At 38.6% G+C, this 27,050-nt stretch overlaps 1 protein-coding gene and 1 long non-coding RNA gene across 3 annotated transcripts; one reads left to right on the top strand and one right to left on the bottom strand.

Moving 5' to 3' along the window:
• Window positions 1-528: 528 nt before the first annotated feature.
• On the top strand, window positions 529-12,416 carry LOC110620660. 2 transcript variants are annotated; one of them, XR_006351630.1, is made up of 4 exons: window positions 529-659; window positions 3,075-3,186; window positions 7,586-7,978; window positions 11,946-12,416. It is a non-coding gene; the product is annotated as an uncharacterized LOC110620660 (long non-coding RNA). The 2 variants fall into 2 exon arrangements; XR_006351629.1 differs by lacking the exon at window positions 11,946-12,416 and having other exon boundaries at window positions 7,586-8,148.
• Window positions 9,306-11,092, bottom strand: LOC110620659 (cytokinin dehydrogenase 1). Its single transcript, XM_021764469.2, has 4 exons — window positions 10,459-11,092; window positions 10,027-10,154; window positions 9,675-9,935; window positions 9,306-9,572 (listed from the first exon to the last, which is right to left on the bottom strand). Exons 1-4 carry the CDS (start codon window positions 11,090-11,092, stop codon window positions 9,306-9,308), a joined length of 1,290 nt encoding a protein of 429 aa, XP_021620161.2.
• Window positions 12,417-27,050: the final 14,634 nt, after the last annotated feature.

The raw sequence follows: 27,050 nt of genomic DNA on the forward strand, positions 1-27,050 counted from the left end.
TGACACATGTGATGAATGAATATACAAGATTTGAGTTTAATTTATTTCTCTCTTAAACCTGCTTAATTTAAATTTTAACTGATTTTTGTATACAATTATATTATATTCTATAATCTAATTTTTGTTCAACATTAAAATTAGAGAATATAAAAAATTACACCAATCTTATCGATTCTTAAAATTAACTGCGGATTCAAAATAACAATAAAAAGATTTCACTTGAAATCACTCTAGATTTAAAAAAATTGAAAAAAACTTAAAAAAAATAAAAATTACTCCTTATTGTTAATAATAATTTAATATGTGAATAATGATTATTAAGTAAATTAATGAAACAATTTCTTGGGACTTACACTTTGGTCATTCCTAGTAACCTGGGAAGCAATAATTCCTATCCAGCGGGAACCGAAACGCAAGGTCACCCTTTTCTCTGAAAAGTCATTTATCAAACACATGTGTCACACACAATGGCCGTCCTCGTTCTGAGGGCTCAGCAATTTCCCTGTAAAAAAAAAAAAAAAAAAAATCCCAATTATTAAATTATTAATTATATAACTAAAACTACCACCGCGTTCCTCTCTCTTGCTCTCACTTTCTCCGCAACAAACTTCAACAAAGTTGGCTGACACCTACTCGCGTCGGCTCTCTCTCTCTCTCAGGTAACTTGTCTTTCTAAATTTTTCGTCCTTTCACAACCCTAATCCTGATTACTCCCTCTGTTTGGTTACTCAGAAAATGCAGGAAACTAAACTCATGAAGCTTACGAAAGTTATCCTTCTTTTTATTGTCTGCTGTGTTTTTTTTTTTTTCTCGCGTCTTTGTGTATATTGTTCTGCGGTCTGGAATTTGCGTTTGAGCTAAGCTTCTTTTCTGCTTCTTCTTCTTTATTTTTTTTTTCATTTTGGGTATTTTATGTAATATTAATGTGTTTACTGTGTTCATATCTGATGTCTGTAGATTGCTTATTGCCTTTCCTGTTGTTGATGTTGATGTACGAAGAAATTTTTTGTTGTGCACAGATCCTGTTAATATTGGAATATACTGGTCAGAATACAGTTATGTGCTTTTTTTTTTTGGTGTTTATTATATATTATATTCATCATTATTATTGTTGTGGGTCATTCATGCAACTGGATGAGAAAAATATGACCTGGTATATAGTAGTTTCAGATATGAATATATAGATTTTCTTATGTTTCCTTCTTCTTCTTCTTTGTTTTTTTTTTTTTTTTTTTTTTTTCATTCTGTTATTTATTTTATGTTTTTGCTATTTTTTTAATGAATTACAAACTTTCATATGTTTTTTTTAATTGTTCATTCATTTTCTGTAGTTACTGCAACATTCCTCTCACTATAACTACACCAACATTTTTCTTCAGAAATATCCTAATTCATAGCTATGGTTGGTTGTTTTAATTTTTTGATTTTTCAGGATGCCTTATATATATATATATATATAAATTTTGATTGTGTTAGAAAGTTTTACTTAATAAATAATCAATTTCACTCTTATATGGAAGAAAAAAAAAAGAAATAAGGAATATACAGGAAAAGGGAAGAGGGGTGGGGGTTGGGGGGAGGGCAAACTAATTAAACTAAGCCCTTAATTGTTTCTCTTCTCCAACTCTCATAATTTTACTTTGGAACTTATTAGTACTCTGTGCCGCTTTCTAAAACATTTTAGGTTGAGATTTTTTTTATCAATGGGTATAATACTTTTGATAAAAATATGTTATCTGTTGGAAAACAAAGTTGGAACATGCACTTATATCAAATCTAAATCTCATTCAACTGATGCATATGGCATTTCAAACCGTGTGAAGGGTATATTCCCCAGCATTGAAGGGCTTACGCTAACCTCCAGGCACACTGAGAGGGCTCTTCACATTGTTGCTGTGATTGCAACTATTCTTATTCAGAGCAACTCTAAATTTCAACTAGTTTAGCAGCTAAATACCTAAGTAAGACATTTATACTTGTCCTCTAATCCGTAAAATTTTCTGTGGATTAACCACTTACATGCTGAGTATCAATTATCACTATTGTTGGACTAACTAGATAAGATATCTGTGGAGTAAGCTGTTTTGTTTTTCGCTTATAGCATGTTACAGACGGTCCTAGTTTTATGAGAACTGATGGTTTGATTGAGAGTTCATAAAAAAATGTGCAGTTATATATTATGTCAAATTTGAACATGGGACAACCAATTCTTGTGTCAGATCATTAGAACTAGAAACTGAGATTTTGCAACGTTAAGTGAAGCAGTTTGCTGCAGTATCAGAGATTTGTTTCTAACCTGGAAATTATGACGAAATTTCTAATGTCATTTCCCAAGGTGGTGCAGAGCATCATTTGATAGCTGTCTAATAATTCACGTGTTTAACTTCTGTTTGATAGACCGTAATTGGTTATAATGAAATGTCGTGGCATGAATATTCTACAATTACCAAATGAGAAATTAACCGTAGAGCTTGCTGAAACTGGTTGCGATGTTTTCTGACATTTCCTCCCCTCCTTTTCTTGTTCTTCTTACCCTTCTTATATAGAGTTACCGTGAAAGTTCCCCACAAAATCAAATATGTTTATTTGTTGAGCTTTTGTTTTGGCTTGAGATATTTACTTTTTAGGTGAGAGAAATTTCATCAACTTTCTTGTCTCCAGCTCTGCCAGGAAGTACTTTGCTTCGTAAATTGCATAGAGGTGTTTATTGTAAGAGGAGGCTTGCTGAATCATTAGTGAATAAATCATGATTAGAGTTAATGAGGATCCAACAAACTTTCAGGTTGCAGTGCAGCATTTTTCGTTTGTTGAAATTCAATGTTTCGATGATTATTATTATTATTGTGTATTGATGAGAAAGAAGCCAGCTTCCTCTTCGACATAGTCATTTTCCTCCTTTTTGTTTTGTCTTGCGATTCGTGTCTTTTTTTCAGAAACTGTTGAGTGCATCCCATGTACTGCAGTAATGCTGTTTTTTTTTTTGCCAACACAGTAATGCTCTTTGATAACAATATTTTACTGCTATGAGTACGTTTGCAGTGCGATGGATCTTACACTAGCCGCTGTTTTATTAGGTTCTTTTGATGATTTTTGGTGGCCTCGAGGGATCATTGCCTCGAAAAGAAAAAGTCATTTGTGGAAGATGTTAATGCATTGTGGAGTACTGTTCAATTGAAGTTTAACATGGTACTAACCTATGTTTTACTTATTTTGAAGTGTTTTACTTATTTTGAAGTTGACTTTCCGGCTTCATCTAGCAATTTTTAAGTAATTCCATCATCCCCAGAATATATTTTGATTTTATTTTTGAGGCTTAGGCTCATTCTTGCATTGAAGATTTAGCAATTTAGCACTTTTTAAGTAATTCCACCATCGTCGTCAGTTTACGGTGCAAAATATGCTTCATTACTGGAAGATTCTAAGTCATATTTCAGTTTAGAAATATCACGGTTAAGCATGACTCATTTAGCTGCTTATGTTGCTCTTAGATATTGAGGGGAAGAGGGGATGGAGTCTAATGATAAATGAATTTGCCTCAAATTGGTTAATATACTCGGTATACTCGGTCTGCTATTTGTATTCGTAGATCTTAGTGCTTTGCGTATCATTATGCATGTTCAAATGGCACCTTTGCTTCTTGCTTCTTTTAGTTTAGAATAAGATTCTTGTGTAGAAGTGCTTAGGCCATTCAAATTTTCATTTCATTAGACGTTTATAGATCGTAAATTAAGTAAATTACTTCAAGTTGCTATGCTCAGGCTGCTATATATTACTATGCATGATCCAAATGGCACCTCTGCTTCTATTTTTGGATTAGAATAGGAACCTTAGGTCATTCAAATTGTCATCTGAACTCTCTCACTCTGGCAGCTGCCACAGTGCAACTGGGGTAAGGACTATGAGGAGGTTACTGTTATAGTGGTCTTTTATGTCATTTTTTCAGAGATGACCTGCTTAACTTCATATCACTATCTCAATGCTGAGGTAACAGATGATAACTTGACATCAATATATACTTGGAATTATTGAACAATATGTACCGACATGCTGATTCTGGAGGTATTGTTTTCTTTTTGGTCGAGCATCTTTACTTTTTTCTCCTACTGGTTACTTTTTTAGTTGACGATTATCAATTTATCATAAATAGGTTAAAACTAAATGTACTTCTGTGTGGAATTGATGTTTGAAATGATCGCTGCTTTTCCATTAATTATGACTTCCTTATTGACACAACCTATTGTACTGTGCTGCAGCTGATTAATTTTATATATATATATATATATATATATATATATATATGTATTTTATGCTATTACCATTCTAAAGCATGTTTTATAATATGAATTAGCCGTATTATACGAGCATTAGTTGCATCATTTTCTACATAAAAAAATCAGACACATTAATATAATTTAGAAATTAATTATGCTCCAAGAAAGAATAATATAATACATATGGTCAAAATGCCTAAATAGTAATTAATATTCATAAATTTTGTTATAGTTTTTAAAAAAGATAGAAAGAGAGTTACAATTTTGAAATGATTATGTTAGGAGTGAATTTGATTGAAAGGTTTTGTTGATGTCAATATCATGTTAATGTTTGTCCATTGTACTTCAACAATTGTTTTATTTCAATGCCAAAACTTGTTAGAATAAGATTATTCAACTCTAATTTATTTTTAAAAAGGCATGAGAGGTTAAAAAAAATTATTATTTTACTCCTCTCAAAGGAAAAGATATTTTATGCATTTTTTCTTTTTTTTTTCCCTTTCCCATGCTTCCTTTCTCTTACATCCTTATGGTCAGATTAATTAATTATTCAAAAAATATTAAATTTATTAATATTATTATTTATAAATACTATTATTAATTTGAATTTTATTATTTTACTATATCATGACTCATATGAAAGAAATGACAAAAAGAATACCACATGCCTCTCTCCCTTCTTCCTATCTCTGTTTCACATTTAACCCCTCTCTTTCTCCTTCTCCCCCTTCTTATTCTCATTCTTTCTCTATTTCAATTTTCATGGTCCCTCCCCTTTACTTCTCTCTCACGGTTTTGGCTCTCTCATCCTCCTTTTAGTCTGCCCAAAATCTGAAAAAAAGATTAAAAAAAAAATTCAAGGAGAAACCTCCAAAGCAAAAACTCAAATAAAAAATGATATATATTCAATTCTTGATCACAACCATTATTTAATCAAAAGAACTATAACCTCAAATCAATAAATCCCAATTCAAAAAAAAAAAAAAAAAAGACAACGAAACCCTGAAATCAAAAATCAAAAATTCAAATTTAGAATTCAACATTGTCAAATGGACAGTAATGGTAATGAAAAAAGGCAGAAGGAACAACGAAGGATGGTTGTATGGGGAGGAAGATAACGATGGTCATGCCTTGGATCTTTCTACTTTCACTTTTGAGCAGGAGAGAACAAAGCAAAACAATCAGTGAAATGAGAAAATGAGATAGATGAGGCTATAATGAGTAAAGATTGAATAGAAAAAAGCTCGAGATAAACAAAGAAGAAAGGGAGAGAGAGACAAGTAGATATAGAGGGAGACAAGAGAGAAGAGTGTGAGGGAGATTTTTTTTTTTTTTTGGGGGGGGGGGGGGGGGTGTAAGTGAGGGATACTACATATCTTGACTATGTGATCAAAGTGATTTTTTTTTTCGAAACACAAACTATCGAATCACTTAAAGCATAATTTTCACTTATAAATTAATTTAAGGATAAGTAAATGAGTAGTTTATTTAACTTATAAAGTGAATCAAAAACTCATTAAGATGAGAGATCATGGGTAAAAATTACTCCTTTTATTGTCAAATAAGTACATAAATATGTCAAAGGTGATCTAAAATAATTGTAAAAGATTTCATCTTCAAAATAGGTTACTTTGTGTTAAATTAAATTTGTTACATGATAGGATACTTTGATTTTTGTCAATAAAACCATATATATTATCTTTTATGATGAAAATCTTTCATCAAAATGGTCCATAAAAATAAAATTGATAACCAAATAGTTGAATTGGTTTAACATTAAAAGTAAATTATTGAAATAATAATAAATATAAAAATGAAAGTTAAAAAAAAAAGAGAGAATTTGCTTTTAATAATAATAATAATAAAGGGTTATAAAAGGAATCCCAGTATGTTCCAGGAAGAATGCCAAGGCTTTCATTGTAGAATACTCCACATAATAATAATGTTGTCAAATGGCAAAGTTGGAGTAATGGCAGGATGCAATCTTTTAATTTTTTTCTTGAAAGGCAGCACGCAATCTAGTATCATTGAAAATGACAACTACTCTTATTTTATGGAAAAGCAAGTTGTAGGAGCTTCGTCAATTAAAAATGAGCTAATTTTCAGTCTAATTATGCAGGGCACAAGATGTTGAAAAGTTGAAAATAAAAAATCAGTCGGTTACTTTGATCTGGCAAAACAGTGGTTAACAGAATAAACTTGCAAAACCTAACGCTGTTGATAGAAGAACCAATTCTCAAATACTTTTCCAACCAGAAAGAACAGAAAAGATAAGGGACAAAGAAAATAGGAGCAATTTAATTGTTTTCAGTTTATTTATTAATTTATTTTATATTCTTCCTGAACTATTTTGGAATCTGAAAGGTATACTAAATTATATTTTAAGTAACTAGCGCTACATTATTCATAGCTTTTCAAGGTTCCGTTGTCCATTATCTGTTATATATTTTCTAAGTTGTATGGGTATGGCCATTACCACTGTTAGCTAACAGCCATGGCCGTTATTTACCATTAAGTAATGGTCATGCCAGTTACCCTCGAGAATGCAGTTGCTACAAATCCTTTGTAGATAATGCTTTCATTTTTCTTTTCCCCATTCTCTACTTGTTCCAGCCTTCCTCATCTAGTGTTTCTAAAAAAATTCTTTCTTTCTTTCTTTTTCTTTTCCTTTTCATTATTTAATATATTGTATTTGTGTACCTTACGCTTATTATATAGTTGTGTATTCTGTAATTTTATTGGTATCTATCAATATTTGCTTATTTCATGAACTTTCTAAATTTTTCAATGAAAAAAAAAAAAGCATTGCGCCTAGCTGTTACATTACGTTGAAAATGTATACTAGAAAGCTTAAAACACCACAAATTGTTCGCTTTGCTTGATAGCTAAAAAGAAAACAAGTGGATGTAACTTTTCGGAGTTAATTCAGAGATTATCTACATCACAGTTTTCTTTCTTTACACTGTTGGACTAACCGCATTAAAATGAGTATCATATGCATGACAATAGAAAATAAATCATTAGTACTTTTACATATATTTTCGTTCATTATATTAATCTTTTGTAGCTGAAAGGTGAATCCCCTGAAATGAAAAAGTGCACATATTTATCGAGGTTTTAACAAAAACAAAAGCTTTAATCCGAAACTGGTTTCAATTGGCTATGTGGATCAATTTTCATGATTTAGTTGTTTGAAATCGTTATTGAGGAAGTAAGCTTTTTTAAATTCCTCATATTGCTTTTAATTTGAGCAGTTATGCTCTTGAATTAGTTTGGACAATGTTTTTTTTTTTAATTTCTTTTTATGACTGCAGAAACCTCATAGTTCCACTTTCATACGGTGAAAAGGTTCAGTGCCATTTCTACCTGAGACTTGTAATAAAGAACTGAACCCCACCATAATAATGCAAAAGATGTTCCAAGTTCTCCAGGAAAGCAACAAATACATTAACATGGCAAGGAACTATTGATGGAGACACATCTGAGGAAGTAGATATTATATGGGCTTGGAGGCGTTGGAGCTAGAGATGATATAAGTAGCTTTCTTCCTGATGCCTGAAACTATGAAGAGCTGCAGGGAGAAATATGCAGACCAGGTCTTGGCTGGAGGGAATCAGCAGAAGCAAAATAGATTGTTTGTCATTCCTAACATCATGGGTTGTTGCAGTCAACTTTTTCTGGCATTATTTTGCTTCTAAGATGTTGTGGTATGTACATCACATGTCGCTATATTATTTGGCTTTATTTATTTTTCATATTCGGTTGTGTTTAGGAAGAAATAGGTGGTTTCTCCTTGCCCATTGAATTGATGGAAATTAGATATGGATAGCTCTCTCTATGACATGATTAATATCACCTAAAAGTGAGTTAATGCCACAATTCCTTTTTGCAACATTTGCTACTTCAAATATTCAACTTAATTAACAGTAAATGGTCAGGTTAATTTCACCAATGGTGCTTGTAGTTATACCTCATTATAGTGTTGCCCATTGAACTCTTTTTAACCATTGCACTAAAGGTCACTATGACCGGCTAGAATTTGGCCAAACTATGACTAGAATGTTAACATGGCTGTTACTTTAGCTTGTTATATTCATTATCTTAGATGTGATAATCATATGTGGTTTAACCAATCTCTATTCCTTCCACTTAAAATTTCTCTACAGAATTCTGTTAAAAAAATAAAATTCTCTAGAGAAAGAGAACTAGACATATAAGGAGGAGAGAATGGATCAATTTATAGTGTCAAATTTTCTTAAAATTAAGAATAAATGGGCTACTATTGTTATTTCAATATTTTGGTCATGGATTGGTCGAACATAGCTACAATTATTACAATAATTATAATTACCAAAGACCAAGAGTTACATGTTGAAGTTTAAAGATAGCCCTAAACTAGAGATAAGGGCATAACTTTAGGATCTATTAGATCCTGAAATAAGGGTAAGGGCATAAGTTTAGGAGCTACTGATGAAATTAGCCCTAAAATGATCTACTAATTTCCTAGTGCTTGTTGTGGAAACTGAACAACATATTAAGATTTGTAATAATCTACAGTTAGGCATCTTTGCTCTCTATGCCTCTAGCGCACTTCGTTTATTTTGTGGCTTACTTGAGTGGATACAGTTGTAGGAAGGCTACTGCCTTTTTTAAAGATACTTTGGCCAGGAGCTAGGATTGCAAAAGGGTCATAAGTTGATTTCCTTTGTACGAAAATTTCCCACTGAGGACCAAAGTGAGCTTGCCATTCTTCTTGTGTGCCATAATGAGGCAAATATTGCTTAACTTCAAGATTAGCTTTGTTGCAGAAATCTAGAATCTTTTGGTTTTGGGTTAAAATGTATTGCAAACCATCTTTGCCTGTAGAAGAAGGTGCCGCGGAGGATAGGAATGCCACTAGATAGAAAATATCTTCTGCTGGGGTTATTAAGGATGTTCGATTGTTCCACCTGCAATGTGAAGGAAAGCGAGGTTTAGAATGTAATATCTTTGAATACTTGATAAGGAAAATGATTATTTCTTTTTTCCATCAAATTACTTGGACTTGTTGACTGGATAGATGAGAACGGGGCCATTGCTCCTCTCTGAGAGAATGTTGCCAAAGACCTCATGAGCAAATTCAGAAATTTTGCTTTTTGGGATTAGAAGATTCATCCATGGATGTGGAACTTCCCATAAGCCTTTTGCTCGGAGCTTTATCTCAGACACATGCACTCTATCCAAGAATTCCACATAAGAAACTTCTGACGTGAAAAGTGTTGATGGAATGTAACTTAGTTCTGACAGCAAGTCCTCAGTTTTCTGTTTTAGAGGTTAAAAGCTTCGAAATCATCAGGAGTTTTGATCGAGTGAATATTATGTTGAGACCATTAAAATGTTGTATGACACTCTTCTGGATGTTACCTGGTTCATGCTGTCGTACTCATCTGGATTGAAGTATTTAGCAATTTCCAGACAATAGAGTACTCTTCCATCTGATGTGAATTGGTTGGCTTTAAGTGGGTCTTTGGGACTGAAGGAGGTCCGCCAGCTGTTGAGGAGACCAGTTCTGTTTATTATTACAAACCCTTCAATGTAATCGAAAGAATTTTCAGCTGATATTAAATATTCTTGGTCTTTGGAGAGCTTGGAGAACTCGGAATATAATCCCCGGATCCATTTAACCTGTCAAAATGATGGATTCTGTTAGAGTGCGGTAGCTGGAATCGGCTACCTTCTTTGTATCACGCTTCTGGAGAAATGAAGTATAGTGTACCATGTTAGGTGCCCGTTCAAGAGATATGATAGCCCGAGTGATTATGCCAAACTGTCCTAGTCCTCCAAGAACACCATAGAAGAGATCTGTATTCTGCTCTTCTGAACAGGTAACTATTTCTCCCTTGCCTGCACCAAAAGTCTCAAATTAGATTCACTTGTGCCTAGTTTTAGCTTAACAATTGAATACGGTAGTAAATTACATACGTAAATTGCAGTATTGCTTAGGGCATGTTCTCTTTTCTGCTGTTTGATTTTGAATCATGTTTTTCTCAACATAATGTGCAAGGGTAAGATTGCAATGTCATAATGAGCTGATAAAATCACAAGAATGCCCTTCCCATTATGCTGATATGACTATTTGTATGTCTTTTACTGTGATCTTGAGCAACGTGGTCTGCAATATTTTATGCAAGAGCATGCCCAAACATACCTGTGATAACTTCCATCTGGTAAACATTGTTGATCTGAGGTCCATGTCGGAATGCCTGTCCACTAATTCCAGCGTTGGATAAGGTACCTCCTATGGTGAGATGAAGGTAATCTGTCCAAGATTTGGGTGCAAGCCCATATTTAACAGTTTCATGCAGAACATTAATCCACAACTCTCCTCCTGACACATCAACATAAGGTGTCTCCCCCGTGTGAATCCTCATCTCTTGACCTTGTAGTGATTCCATGTTGATTACTATTCCTCGATGAGCTTGTGCTTGACCCTGAACGGAGTGACCATGGCCTCTGGCAGCCACTGTTATCTCTGAACTGGAACCCATATCAAAAATATACTTTATAGTGGAGGAAATGTCGAAAACAGACTTTGGATGCAGAACCGCTGATGGTTGGAAATGGTATCTATTGCCAAAGTCTTTAGCTGCATGTTCAATATCATCAAAGCTGGAGTAACCATCTAGATTTAGATTTTCCAGCCAAGGGATATTGGAGGAACTCTTATTAGACGGAACACAATGATCAGATTTATCTGGTATAAAGAAGAGGAACAAGATCATGAAAAATCCAAGTAATCTAATGGTCTTTCCTTTGAGAAAGGATGAAGGTGGCATCCCCATGTTTTGCTCTCAGAGAGAGAGAGAGGAAGGAGGAGGATTCTCTATGTTGTGCCTTTAGAGTTCTTACAAGGGGAGGGTGAAGAAGAGGCTATGGAAATCTAAGGTGATGATGAGAAGACAATTTAAAGGAAAAGATTTTGGGCGGCATAGTCACAAGAACATTAGACAGTCATATATTCAGTGGTAACTACGTATGAGAACCACCCCTTTACTTTTGTCTTATAGGTGCATGTTAAGGATTTTGTTTGGGTTCACTATTTTGGCATCAAAAGCTCTGAGTTGTTAAAAGCCACTAAAGTGAAAATGCTTCCACATACGTTAAACACTTTTTGTTGGTATTATTCCCTCACCTTATCTTTCTGTTCTATTTTTTCTACTTAAAGCAATAGAATACTGTTTCTGAAGTGATCAATTTGCTTCTGGGTCTCTATATTTCTCCATGTCACTTTTATCTTTCCCTTTTATTGTGCCCCTAAAATTGACTTGGCCTGTGCGGTGTCGATTGTGCATGCACTGTTTTCATGTTTAGTAGCAATATGAGTTCTATTTTTTTTCTTTTTCACTTAAAAGCCAAAGATTCTCAACGATCATAATTGACTTGTTGATTGAACAGTCAATCAGGAAAAAATGAAATTTTCTATGCGTGACACTAAAAATATCTTATATTTATATTTTTTATTTAACTTTTATTTTTTTCAACATAAGATACTGATATTTAAATATGGAAGATTACTACATATTTATAAATTATTATAATGTTTAGGAATTAATTTATAAAAATAAGTAGATGGATAATTATTCTGCGCTACAGTACATCTTAATCTATGTGTTATGTGTTTCTATGCTTGGACAGAGTTCTCTTCATGGTCTCAATGTTTGGACATCTCAAGGGTTTATAGTTACTCTGATGCTTATGGACGGTTGCCCTCAAAGTGTGAGAGTGGCCTGTGAGCTTTGTTTAGTGTCACCTTCACTTGTTTGGACGATTCTATTTGGGCTGCATTTTTTTTAAGCTACTAGAGACTACCTCGATTTGTGGAAGTTGGATAATCCTTAACTAGTATTTTTCAGCGTGTATATAATCTATTGATTGAGACCCAACTGTCCCAAGTGACAACAAGAGATCAGCCTTTCTATGGCAGCAACAAGAGCAGAAGCTTCTTGCCCAGACGGCAATAGAGTTGCTAACCTTGCGCTTTTGAGCTTTTCTTTGTATTTGCTTGGGTTGAGTCTTGAGTGATCTTCTATTTCTCCAACTTAAAATCTGACCCGAGTGTTGAACCTATTATTGCAATGTATGCCTGCTTTTGAAAAACCAAAAAAAGTGTTAAAAAGAAACCCATTTTAATCGTTTGAAATCACAAATTTTATAAATCGAAGGATCATTAAAAAGAAAACTTAGCGTACATAAAAACTAACATTTCACATTTAATTAAAATTATAACTAAAATTTTTAAATTCGATTGATAAAATCTGAACTTATTGTAATTATAGTTAATTTTTATGGTAATTTATCTCTAAAATTTTATATTCAATTACGATTATGATTAAAATTTTTAATATTATATCTAAAATTTTTTAATATTTTTGTATATAGTCAATTTTAAACTAGTGTATATATCATGGCTAAATTTATGAATTGGAAGTAAGAGTTTCTACCAACATTTGAAACATTTCATTTCCGAGCAAAATTCAGAATAAATCAAATCTCGTAGAATTCAAATCTATCAAGCGGACTACTTTACCACTGAGCTATTAGGGAGATTAGATTTTATAAAGTTTAATTCCTCCACTACTTAACTTTCAATTCCTATCTGACCATTAAATAAAATGTAAATATATTATTTATTTATTATTTTAAATACTAAATTAATCTATATAAGCAATTATTTTAACTTTAATTAATTATATATCTTAAAAGTAATTAATTTATATTATTTTAATTCATAATTTAAAATCTAAAACTTCTGCTAATTTCTAATCTAACTTAGCTTTGAATTAGACATATTAGAGTTGAAAATAGGGATTATGAAAATAAAAATTAACTTTTTTTAGAGTATATGATTAATTAAAGTTAAGGGGTTATTTAAATAGATTTAATTAATATTTAAAAAAGGTAAATAAATAATTAATTAAAATTATTTTAAAAATTAATAATAATTATAAAAAAATAAAAATTTGAGATAAAATTGAACATTTTGATTTTAATTGTTTTAAATTTTTATGACTAATTGAATAAATTATATACGAAATTAGTTGGAGTTTTGTTACATAAAATTGAAAGTTTGGTATGTAAAATTTTATAAAAATTTTGATTTTTTATGTTTAACAAGAAAAAAAAAAAAGCAAAACTAACTATTTTTTTAAATATTTGTCTAATTAATATTATCCACAAAAGTATTTTTTATCAAATGTAATTCAGTAATAATTCAGTAATAAATATCTAAGTAAATATGAGAAATATCAAATTCTACTCTTTAATCTCTCATTTTGAATTAAAAAAAAATCTTTATATTTGATATAATAAAATAAAAAAAAAAATTAAGCCCAAGTCCATTAAATTAAAATTTCTAGCTCTCTGTCAAGCTTTGAATAGCAGTTAGCTTGGATCGGTGAAAAATAACGGAGGAAAGAAAATAAGATAAAAAAAAAAACAAAAAAAAAAAAAACAATTTTTTTCACTCTCGTATGTTTAGAAAAAAATAAAAAATAAAAAAAATAAGTAAGAAAAATATTATAAAATAATTTCAATTAAATTTATATACTTTAATTTAAGAGTTAAATAAATTGTAATTAAATTTTTTTATCATGCGGACCTTATATTTTTATTAGAATCAAATAAGTTATGATATAATATAATATTATTTTTTTTAATAATAAATTATTATTATTTTAATTTGAAATATAAAAATTAGTATTTTATTTAACATAAAATTAAAAATACTAAAAATTTTTAAAAAATACATAAAAATAATTTATTAAATTACAAAAATGAAAATTTATTCTATAAAAAATGTTTTTGTTATTAAAAACAATATTTTATTATTAAAAATTGATGACCGCTGGATTTCTTCATCCCGGTCTGGGGCCAGGCCCACGATACCAGCCCATTATCTAGAGGCCCTCAAGCCTCATATATGCATCAAGTCCGGTCCACTCAGTCTGGAGACCGGACTCCCATCAATCTCCTCAATCAGGCCGGCCTAACTCTTTGGGCCCGATGAACAAATCCTCTCTGGGTTCAGCCCATATCATATCTTCCGGTCCAGCCCGGAATCAGGAAGGAGACCTACCCATCTTTCACGAGGGACCATCCGCATGCGCACCTGGGGAGAATCAGAGGCCGTTACGCATGGGGCAGAGATCTGATTTCCTCGTACATCCGTATCAACGCGGTAAGGACAGGTGGCCCAGTGACATACATTCTGTTACACGTCACTAGCGGACAAAAGAAAACATATAAAATGAGAAGTACTCTCCTCTAGGTCTAATCTTTTCCCAGTTTTACAGAACCCTTGTAAAATCCTATTTTCTGGATCTCAGATCATCAACTGGCGCCGTCTGTGGGAACGAAGGAGATCTTTTTATCACCGGAGTTCCACTCTCACAAAACCCACTGAGATCCACGATGGCTAATTACAATGAAAACAACAATCTTAACACTCCAAACGACCTGAGCTCTGCTCAAGAGGGGCAGCAGTTATCTTTTTCCAGTCCTACAACTCTAAACAATCAACCACCCATCCCTTTCAACCCCTCGCTAAGCCCGGCAGGGAATGTATCCGCTGATGCCTTGTCCAACCAGGACCTCCAAACCTTCGCTCTCCAGCTACAAAACACCGCCCACTGGCTGGGGCAGATAATGCAACAACGGGGCCTCAACACCCCAGTACAGGTGTTGCCGGTGGTGGAAGAGCCCCGGACCAACGAACCTCAGCCTACCTTCAACCATCTCCGAACGGTCAGCCAAGAAACCGGAGACGGGAGGAGAAGAGCCGGAGAAGAGGAGGAGCCGGAAGCTCGAGTTCATGGAAGGAAGGTGAGGGAGCTGATAGAGAACGATGAAGTTGATAGTTATTCTGCCGGAACCACCGGAAGAGCGGGGAGTGAAACATGGGAGGAGGAAGGTCACACAGAGAAAAAGCTCAGGCAGGAAGAAGAGAGCGTAGACCAAAAGCTGCAGAGGATGAGAGAGCAACTTTTGGCTGAGTTAGGGGTAGAGGACCCCAGCCAAACTCTTCTGCCTACCTCTTCACCCTTCTCAAAGTGGGTGCAGCAGGAGACCGTCCCGAAAAAATTTATGATGCCACCTATGGCGGCGTACGATGGAGCTGGAAACCCCCGGGAACACGTCTTGAATTACAAAACTTTCATGGAGCTGCAGACTTTGTCAGATGCCTTGATGTGCAAGGTATTCCCGACGACGCTCTCGGGGCCAGCACGGGCATGGTTTAACAGCCTTGAGGCTGGAAGCATTAGAAGCTTTAGAGACCTGGCCACTCGCTTTACTAGTCGGTTCATTGCTGGGGTACCTGCAGACAGAAAGACGAGTTACCTGGAGACAGTCAGGAAGAGAAGGGATGAATCACTTAGGGAGTACATTGCCCGTTTCAATACGGAGGCCTTGCAGATCCCCGAGCTAGATGAAGGCAGAGCGGTGGAGGCAATGCAGAAAGGGACGACCTCGCCCAAGTTCTTCGGTTCGTTGAGTAGAAAGCCTCCTTCCTCACTAGCAGAGTTAATGAAGAGAGCAGAAAAGTACATCAGGCAGGACGATGCCTTGGTAACTAGCAGGTTCGCCAAGGGAGCGGCTGATAAGGGGAAAGCTCTGGAAGAAAGGAGGCCGGAAAGGCAAGAGAAGAAGCAAGGCAGAAGTCCTGAGCCCTACCGACAGCCTTGGGAGCGAAGGGACCAAAAATCCCTCCTTCCTCTGGTCTCAGAACAGAATCCACTCCCTCCGTGGGTTCCAGAGAAGCCGACCCCACTCAACGCCTCCAGAGCCGAAGTGCTCATGGCCGTCCAGGACAAAGAGTTCCTACAATGGCCCAGGCCTATGAGAACTGAAGCAGATCAGCGAAATCCTGATAAATATTGTCAGTATCATCGCACGCACGGTCACTACACCAATAGCTGCTTCCAGTTGATTGTTGAGATCGAGAGGCTGATAAAGAGGGGACACCTCAAGAACTTTGTAAAAAAAACTGGAAGGACAAAGGACTCAGCCGAACCCAGCAGCGCAAACACTCAGGGGAATGGGAGCAGGGCCAGTGAATGATGGCCCAGTGGGACCATCAACATGATCGTTGGAGGAACAGAAGGGTGAATGAACTAGAGAAGCAAAAGAGGTACTTTCCTTAGAATATTTGTAAAAAGAAATCCTTGTACTATGAAAACAGGAATGAATGGAATAACACCACCTTATAACAATGCAATGATTATCTCTATTATTATGAGTATGAACTCTCTCAGAAAAAGAAAAGAACAGATATTAAAAGACCTCCTTGAGACATAGAGACCTCCTGGAGGTAGAAGACCGGGATTCCCATGATCTCCCGGATTCAAGACCAGGATTCTCAAGATCTCCTGGCATCAGAAGACCTCACTGAGACATAGAGACCTCAGGGGGTACAAGACCGGGATCCCCAAGATCTCCCGGCACCAACACCAAACTGAGACATAGAGACCTCAGGGAGGTGGAAGACCAGGATCCCCATCTCCTGGCATCAAAAGACCTCCTTGAGACATAGAGACCTCCTGGAGGTAGAAGACTAGGATCTCCAAGATCTCCCGACATCAGAAGACCTCACTGAGACATAGAGACCTCAGGGGGTACAAGACCGGGATCCCCAAGATCTCCCGGCACCAACACCAAACTGAAACATAGAGACCTCAGGGAGGTCGAAGACCAGGATCCCCAAGATCTCCTGGCACCAAACAGCCGAACTGAGACATAGAGACCTCAGAGAGGTGGAAGACTAGGATCCCCAAGATCTCCTGGCATAAAATGGCCGGAGAGATCCCCAAGATCTCCCGGAGTAAAAACGGCTGGGGGCAAAACCAAAATCTGACTTCCCCAAGGAGCTCAAGTCCTAAGAGAAAGGGACTCAGATCTCACATGATGGCCAAAGGAGGTAAAATGTCATGCCGACCTCAAGAAAATGCTAAAGCAGAAATAAAAAATCTAAGTCCAAACTTGGATTACAGACTGGTAAGATTCCGATCTCAAAAATTGACAGCTGGCACTAAACCAGTTCGACTAACCTAGAGGAAGATCTAAGCAACAAAGAACCCTGCCAAGGCATATCCGAAAACTGAATCACCAGATGAATAAAGACAACAAGAAGCCAAAAGTGCCGACCTGGAAGCACAAACTCGGACAACAAAACAAAAGAGAACCGAGCTCAAAAAGCTCAAAGGCAAACCAAATGCAATAAGCCTCCTATGATCCGAGAGGAGATTCAATGGCATGAGCAGATAAGGCCCTAGCTTCAGTTCTTATCAGAACAAAACTAAAAACAAGAAGGCCAGCCCTGATCATCACTCTAAAAGGTACGTAATGCATTTCACTTTGGTCATAAAGGCTGTACGTCCGAACTCGTATGTATGAAATAACAGAAAGAAAATGAAAGATGTTAATTCAACTGTTAAAAGCCGAGCTCGGATAAAGACCCAATGAGGTCAGAACCTGTGAAAGAATACAGCTTAAAAATTTTGCCATAAAAGTGAATCTAGCTCGGGGAAAGCATGTGGGTAAGAATACCTTTGCATGATTAAAGAAACACATAAGTCAAAAAGCGAGTCCCTCACTAAATCATCAGCCCTGATTAGCTCAAGGGCCTTAGAGGGATCACGGGACATACGACTTAAGTGTTATTTCTTAATGCATTAACTTAGTAGATTTGGACGGAATAACTGATGAAACCAGAGAAATAAATGACAATCCAAATAGCCCAAAGTGTAAACACAGTTAGAAAATAAAATCTCATCAAGAGAAAAGTACATTACAGCCTATTCTAATTATCTGCACGGGCTGGAGGAAAAATAGTCCTTAAGGGACTTATACTCGTAGGTACATCATCACCTACACTATCTTTATCTACATTTGCACTATTTATATTATCATCTGGGAGAGATCTGGTGTAACGACCCAAAAATCAAACCGCTACCGGCGCTAGGATCCATATCGGCTTAAGGCCGCCGGAACCCGTAGCAAGCCTAACATACAACCTATACACCTGTTTAATCCCATACATGATCAACACACACATAAAAATTTTGAACTTTTCTCATTCATTTACCAAACTCAACCTGTGCATGCACAACTCATGATCATAATCATCAACCTCACATTGGAGTCCTCATTAATGCTCCAATGGGGTAACATAACATATTTTAAGTTTGGTTTACATAACATCATAAAACATTTCATTAAAAGATCATGTAACCAAAAAGGGATTAACAACATACTAGGGTCAAGCACAATTCTAAACCTCAATACTCATCATTACATTATATAACTGTACTATACTTTACATTACATCATTTTCATGTCCACATCTAACTATTACATAGAACATAACTTTACTCTTGACTTCCTGCTCTATCCCGTACCTGCAAACCTGGGGGATTAAGGGAAAGGGGGTGAGTTACTAGAGTCCAGTGAGCAGAATAATAAAACATTATATTTAAAGTTCATGCTTTCGTGAAATGCATCACATCACAAACAAATCACATTAAGGATGAACTTGTCACCAATAGCCCTCAACATATCCAATAGTGCCAGAACGTAGAATGGGTCCTAGTCTTTCCCTTACATAACATATCATAACATTCCAATGTGCCAGGGACGTAGAATGAGTCTTCCTGGACTTTCTCTTACATAGTGCCAGGAACGTAGAATGGGTCTTCCTGGACTTCCGTACCATATCATCATCATATCATACCATGTCATACGAGAACTAATGGATCATTCAATGTTCATCCACATCAACAACATAATATGCAATGCAATATATTCGTGAATTTCTAATGCAAACAACCTAATATATCTCATGATATTCATGATGCATGAATCATGTTAAAACTTTCATTATTTGCTTTGAAACATAAAGAGTCATTCTACTCACCTCAGGCTAGCTCATACAAGACTCTGAAGCAGCTATCTCACTGCTGGGGTCCTCGGTTCCTCGGGTCCGAACCTACACAAGTGGACTCAAATGAGGGACCAAACATACATGAACATGACTCTAAAATACTCCCTAAAAACCCCCTAAAACACCTTAAAACAATCATAGAAATCATGCAAAGGAAGGCTGAACAGGGCACTTTCGGCGGCAGGTTCGGCAGCCGAAAGTCCCTCCAGAGCCGAAAGTCATGCACCTTCGGCGGCACTTTCGGCGGCACTTTCGGCGGCCGAAGGTTCTCTCCAGAGATGAAACTCATGCATGTTCGGCGGCATCTTCGGCGGCCAAAACTCCCTTCTAGAGCCGAAAGTCCACTTTCAGGGGCAGGGTTCGGCAGCCAAAGGCTTGCTTCCACAGGCAGGTTCGGCGGCCGAAAGTCCCTTCGGCTGCCGAACGTCCCTTCGGCTGCCGAACCTGAGTTCTTCCAAAGGGCAGAACTCAGCCTCAATAATGCACATTTGCCTCACAAAACCATTCAACTCAAACACAACACTTCCACAACATGCATACACACATACATAAGCTCCTAGGGGCTTCAAACTATCCTAAACCCTAACTACAACACATCAAACATACATAACAACCCACATTGCTAAAAAACTCAACATAAACCCATAAACTCAAAATAACCTAAACATGCATTTCTACCCCATAAACTTTCATAAAACTTGTTTAAAACATAGAATGAGCTAAAGATCTACTCTTACCTCTTGAAGATCGAGAGGAGAGGCGATCTAACTCGGAGATGGGAGAAATCTCACTCCTTGGGTCTCCAAGCTCCAAAACTTGCTCAAAGTTCACAAATCTTCAAAAGCCAAGAAAACACTTGTTAAAACTTGAAAGATCGGAGGAAAACATCAAAAATCAACCATGGGAGAGCATGGACTCACCGTTGGCTGAAAAGGGAGAGAAAGCTCGCCCGTTTCGGCCATGGAGCCCTTATATAGGGTTAGCCAGACCACCATTCGACAGCCTAAAGTGCCTCCAAAACTCATGCAAGTTCGGCGGCCGAACATGGGGTTCTGCGGCCGAACCTGAGCCACTTTCAGAAGCCTAACTTGCCCCCCTAAACTATTCCATGTTCGGCGGCCGAACCTGGAAATGCCTCCTTAGTCTTTTTCATTCAAAACTTAATTTCCTTCTTACTTAAAATCATAAAATACATTAAAACATTTTATAAAAACATGATTTTACCCTTCTAGAGGTTTTCGACATCCGAGATTCCACCGGACGGTAGGAATTTCGATACCGGAGTCTAGCCGGGTATTACATTCTTCCCCCCTTAAGAACATTCATCCCCGAATGTTCACCAAACAACACATGCATAGCATAAAACATGAACATACATACAAAGCACATAAAACTCACTTTAGAAGAGATGAGGATATTGCTGGAGTATGGACTCCCGTGTCTCCCAGGTACACTCCTCGACGTTGTGGTGATTCCAAAGGACTTTCACCATCGGGATTTCCTTGTTTCTTAGCTTTCTGATTTAGGTGTCTAGGATCCGCACCGACTGCTCAACATAGGTGAGATCTTCTTGGATCTCCACATCAGGCTCACTAAGAACCTTGCCCGGATCTGACACGAACTTTCTTAACATGGAAACATGGAAAACCGGATGGATTCTCTCCATTGAAGCAGGTAAATCCAGCTTATACGATACACTCCCGATCTTTTGCAAGATTTCAAAGGGTCCGATGTACTGTGGAGCTAGTTTACCTTTCTTCCCGAACCGAATCACCCCCTTTCATTGGAGACACTTTGAGCAATACCAAATCCCCCTCCTGAAACTCTACTTGCCTTCTGCGGACATCTGCATTACTCTTCTGCCTGCTTGCAGCAGTCCTGATCCTTTCTCTGATTATGGGCACCACTCTGCTGGTGATCTCTACTAGCTCAGGCCCTGTCAAGGCCCTTTCTCCAACTTCTTCCCAACAGATAGGCGACCTGCACTTCCTTCCATACAAAGCTTCATATGGAACCATCCCTATGCTAGCATGATGGCTGTTATTATAGGCAAACTCCACCAAAGGTAGATGCTGCCTCCAAGAACCGCCAAAATCCAGCACACACATTCTGAGCATATCCTCTATTGTCTGGATGGTTCTCTCTGATTGTCCGTCCATCTGTGGATGGAAAGCAGTGCTAAAATCTAACCTGGTACCCATAGCATTCTGCAGACTCCACCAAAACCTGGAGGTGAACTGGGGTCCTCTATCCGACACTATTGAAATAGGAACCCCATGCAACCTGACAACCTCGTCGACATACACCTGCGCCAACTTGTCCACAGAATAGCCACTATTGACAGGGATGAAGTGAGCAGATTTGGTCAGTCTGTCCACAATCACCCATATGGAGTCCAATCTGTTGGACGTTGCCGGTAACCCCACCACGAAGTCCATAACTATATTCTCCCATTTCCACTCTGGAATCGGTAGTGGGTTAAGCATTCCAGCCAGCTTCTGATGTTCCAGCTTCACCCTCTGACATACTTCGCAGGCTGACACAAACTGTGCCACTTCTCTCTTCATAGCTGGCCACCAATATACTCTCTTCAGATCTTGATACATCTTGGTGGCTCCAGGGTGAACACTGTATCTGGCATTATGAGCCTCTCTCATAATGTCTCCCTTCAGACCTATGTCATCTGGTACACATAATCTACTCCCATAGCGGAGGATCCCCTTGCTGTCAAATCTGAACTCTTCATTCTTGCCTAACTGGACAGTCCTGGCAATCTTCACTAAATCTGGGTCCTCGTGCTGTTTCTAAGCCACCTGCTCCAGAAACACGGGTGCCACTCTCATCTGGGCTATCAAAGCACCTGTACCAGACAACTCCAACTGCAAACCTTCATTAATGAGCTCGAAGAACTGCCTCACCACCGGTCTCCTCTCTGCTGAAATATGGGACAAACTGCCAAGTGATTTCCGACTTAAGGCGTCTGCCACAACATTCGCCTTACTCGGATGGTACTGAATCTTGCAATCATAGTCACTAAGCAGTTCTACCCATCGTCTCTGCCTCAGATTTAATTCTCTCTGACTCAAGATGTACTGCAAGCTTTTATGATATGTGAAGATCTCACATTTTACCCCATAGAGGTAATGCCTCCACATCTTGAGTGCAAAGATCACCGCTGCCATTTCTAGATCATGTGTAGGGTAATTCAACTCGTGCTTCTTCAACTGCATAGAAGCATAAGCAATCACCCTTTCATTCTGCACAAGCACACAACCCAGCCCCACACGGGACGCATCACAATACACTGTGAAGTCTTCATTACTACTTGGTAGAGCTAACACTGGTGCTGACGTCAACCTCTTCTTTAGCTCTTCGAAGCTCTCTTCACACTGGTCAGTCCACACAAACCTCTGGTTCTTCTTAGTCAGTCTGGTCATAGGAGCTGCAATCTTAGAGAAGTCCTGAACGAACCTCCTGTAGTAACCTGCCAAACCCAAGAAGCTCTTGATCTCTGTCACTGTAGTGGGTCTAGGCCAGTTAGCTATGGCTCCCACCTTCTTGGGGTCCACCTCTATTCCATTTTCTGACACAACATGCCCCAAGAATGAAATGCTCCTCAACCAGAACTCACACTTGGAGAACTTGGCATACAAGCCATGTTCCCTCAAGGTCTGCAGAACTAACCTCAGATGATGGGCATGCTCCTCTGCATTCCTGGAATACACTAAGATATCATCTATGAAGACAATAACAAAGTGATTCAGGTACTAGCTAAACACTCTGTTCATGAGATCCATGAATGCTGCAGGGGCATTGGTTAACCCGAACGGCATTACAAGGAACTCATAGTGCCCATATCTAGTTCTGAACGCCGTCTTCGACACATCTTCTTCTCTTATCCTCAGCTGATGGTACCCGGATCTCAGATCTATCTTGGAGAAACAACCTGCTCCTGCTAGCTGGTCGAATAGATCGTCGATCCTTGGCAACGGGTACTTATTCTTGGTAGTGATCTTGTAACGACCCGGAAACCGATACCCCTTTGTAACGGCCCGAACCGCCACCGGCGCTAGGATCCAGATCGGCTTAAGGCCGCCGGGACCCGTAGCAAGCCAACATACATACTATTACCTGGTAAAATCCCATGCATGATCAAAACTTTAACGTAAAAACTTAAACATAAAACCTGTAATCTGAACATACACCAAGCTTGATCCGTATGCTACAACATAACTGTGAACATAAACTTTCCCATGCTAGAGCCCTCATCAAATGCTCTAGCTGGGTCAACATTACATACAACAAGCCTGGTTCTCAACTCAACTTAAAAACATTACATAACCATGCATCAACAGGGATTAACCAGTCTATAGGGCCAAGCACACTCTAATCCATAAACATAAACTCTACTATCAGTTACATACATTATCTCAAATTACAATACATCAACTTATATTACATGTCCACTTCTAAAACCACTAAACTGAAACATAAACATAAACTATTACATGAACATACGACTTGACTTTACCCTGCTGCCTCTGAACTCTCTCAAGCCTGCAAAACTGGGATTAGGGGAAAGGGATGAGCTAAAAAGCCCAGTGAGTAGAAACAGATAAAACAGTTCATTAATTACATGCTTTCATGAAATGCATCATAACACAGAGAAATCACATAATTTTGTCCGCCTCGGGGCTTATGCAATATTTATTCCCCACGGACCCTGGTTTCTGAGAGTCTGTCTTTTTGCATGCATCTTTCCTCTCAGAGGATGGACATGACATCAAAAATCCCTCTGTCGGTGCCCGGCTCCCCCATAGGAGCTCACAAAGGCCTGTAACATACATGACATGGTGTCTGGTCCACAGAGAGCTCACATGGACTTTCCTACATGTACTTGTCCGGCTCTCAAAGGACTAAGACAAGACGCGTGACAGATATGGGCTATTGAAGTCGCCTCGGTCCACCCTTCCTCCATCAACATCAAGTAATGCAATGCGTCATATTCGTGAAACTAGTGCAATCAACCTACTACATATAATCATGATGCATGAACATGCTTTAGGCATTAGATTTTGTGCATAAAAGATTAAGTTTAGTTCTACTCACCTCCTAGCAGACGCTGACTGACTCTGCAACTGCTAACACTGATGGCCTCCTCGGTCTCTCGGGTCCGATCCTACACAGGTGGACTCGAATGAGGTGCCAAACACATTCTAACAACTCATAAACAACTCCCCAAAAACCCCTCTAAACATCACTTAAACATGCATGGAAAACACCCAAGAAACGGCTGGACAGGGCACTTTCGGCGGCACCTTCGGCGGCCGAAAGTCCCTTCCAGAGACGAAACTCGGGTAGGTTCGGCGGCAGGTTCGGCGGCCGAAACCCCTGGACAGAAACGAAAGTCCCTCCTTCGGGGGCACGTTCGGCAGCCTAAAGACTGCCTCCCATGCAGGTTCGGCGGCCGAAACTCCTTTCGGCGGCCGAAACTCCTTTCGGCGGCCGAACCTGGTCCCCTCTGGACGACAGGTCCGATTCTGCCAAGCCAAAAACCAAACTCAACATACCCAAATCCTTACATACTCTCTCCCAACATGCATACTCACTCCCACAAGCATAAAGGAGCATAAACTAACATAAACTCCTCAACACAAATATCAGTATAAAACCCACATAAACCTTAAACATGCATTTCTACCCAAACTCAACCATCAAACTCTATAAAACTTACTTAAAACTTCATGAAAACACTAGGGAAACAAGGATCTACACTTACCTCTTGAAGATCGAGGGTGGTGTGACCCCTAACTCGGAGGTGTGGAGAATCCAAGCTCCAAAAGCTCCAAGCTCCCAAAACTCCTTTCAAGCTTTAAATCTTCAAACACAAGGGTAGAAATTATGAAAAACTTGAGAGATGGGTAGAGAAAACACGAAAACGACCAAAGGAAGGCATAAACTCACCTGAGCTCGAGAATGGGGAGAAAACTCACCCATTTCCGATCTGAGGGCCCTTTATAGGTGGCCTGGTCAAAGACCTTCGGCAGCCTAACGTGCCCCCTAAACTCATGCATGTTCGGCGGCCGAACTTGACTTTCGGCGGCCGAACCTTGGCTCGTTTAAACAAGACTTTCGGAGGCCAAAGGCGCTCCCGAAGCCTTTCCATGTTCGGCGGCCAAACTTCACTTTCGGCGGCCGAACCTGGCAATTGCCTCCTTGGTCTTTTCTTTTCAAAACTAAATTCTTTTTCATTTAAAACCATGAAATCATGTGAAAAACATTTTAGAAAACACATTTTACCCCTTCTAGAGAGATCCAACACCCTAGATTCTGCCGGAAGGCAGGAATCCCGATGCCGGATTCTAGCCGGGTATTACATTCTACCCCCCTTACAAAAACATTCGTCCCCGAATGTTAAAACAACAAACACAAGCATGCAAGCAAGCAAGCAAATCCTAAAGCTTCTCTCCAAAGAGAGACACCAAACGCTGGAGTAAGAACTCCCAGGTTCCTAAACTCCACGAGCTTCCGCTGCGCTACTCTGATCCTTCTCTATCTTCCTCCCTCTCTGCTCTTACTCTTCTCTTCTCATCTTTACTAACTGGCTTCTTCTCACTACTAACCCAAAACTAACTCTAACTCTCACAGGTAGTACCCGAATTTCCGATCTATCTGGGAAAACAAACAGCTCCTACTAGCTGTCCCAATAGATCATCCATCCTGCATGGGAATACCTGCCCTTGGTAGTGACCTTGTTCAACCGCTTACAGTCGTTACAAAGTCTCAAGGATTCATCCTTCGTTTCCCACAACCATACTGGAGCAATCCAGAGTGAGGTACTAGGTCAGACAAGACCCCTTGTCTACCAAGTCTCGCCTCTACTCTACTGCTACCTCTCTCTATGCAGGCGCCATCCTATAGGGAAGGGTAGAAATGGTTCTGCGTCCAGACACCACTCCTATACCAAACTCTAACTCCCTGACAGGTGGTAAACCTGACAACTCGCCTGGGAAAAACATCTAAGAACCCTCTCTCTAACAACTGGCACTGAGGCTGGTTTCCCGACCTGACTGCTGAACTCTCAAACAAGAGCTAGAACCCTCTGACAACCCCTCCTACGCACCCTACGAACCTGACAGGCTGACATCAAATCTCTAGGCATCCCTACTGTGTCTCCTCAGAAGAAAATCTTTGACCCATCCTGTCCTCTGAACCTGACTACCTTGTCTCTGCAGACCAAGATAGCACCGCGAGTAGAAAAACCCAATCCAACCCTAAACTGACGTCCAGACAGTCAAGTCTAGGACCTCAATGTCGGGTGGAAGGCATCTACCCTCAACTGTCATAGAACTAGACCGGCAGACTGACTCTGCCACAGATGAATCACACGAGAGTCTACTGACCAAAGAGAACACTCTCGCCCAGAAGCTATCAACTCAACCTCTCGACGGCTCCTAGAGCAACTAAAGAAAGAGAAACTCCAGGGTTCACAAAAACACACACATCAGAACATTCAAAAGTGAGCATACCTGGCACCACTGTGTTCGACGTGTCTGCCTCTTGCTGAGCTTGGGTGAAGATCCGAGCCAGAGCTGACGGACCATCTCCACGGGAACCTGAGGAATGAGGGGCTGACCCTCTTCCTCTGCCTCGACCACCAACCTGAAACATGGTTGGAGCTACTGGCTGAGCTGTTCTACCTGGAGCTGCTGGCTGGAACGGAGCCAACCTGGGCGCAGTGGGACACTCACGTGCTATGTGCCCCTCCCGTCCACACCTAAAACAAGCTGTTGTCCCATAACGGC

This window comes from Manihot esculenta, chromosome 8 (assembly GCF_001659605.2).
Source record: "Manihot esculenta cultivar AM560-2 chromosome 8, M.esculenta_v8, whole genome shotgun sequence".
NCBI classification, from domain to species: domain Eukaryota; kingdom Viridiplantae; phylum Streptophyta; class Magnoliopsida; order Malpighiales; family Euphorbiaceae; genus Manihot; species Manihot esculenta.

Bases quoted from the DNA above. Each gene is read 5' to 3' on its own strand.
- LOC110620659 (XM_021764469.2), bottom strand. From the start codon at position 11,092: ATGGGGATGCCACCTTCATCCTTTCTCAAAGGAAAGACCATTAGATTA. The intron at 9,936-10,026 runs GTACACTATACT...TCATTTTGACAG, and splicing joins TTGAACGGGCACCTAACATG to GTTAAATGGATCCGGGGATT. The intron at 9,573-9,674 runs GTAACATCCAGA...CCTCTAAAACAG, and splicing joins AGTACGACAGCATGAACCAG to AAAACTGAGGACTTGCTGTC.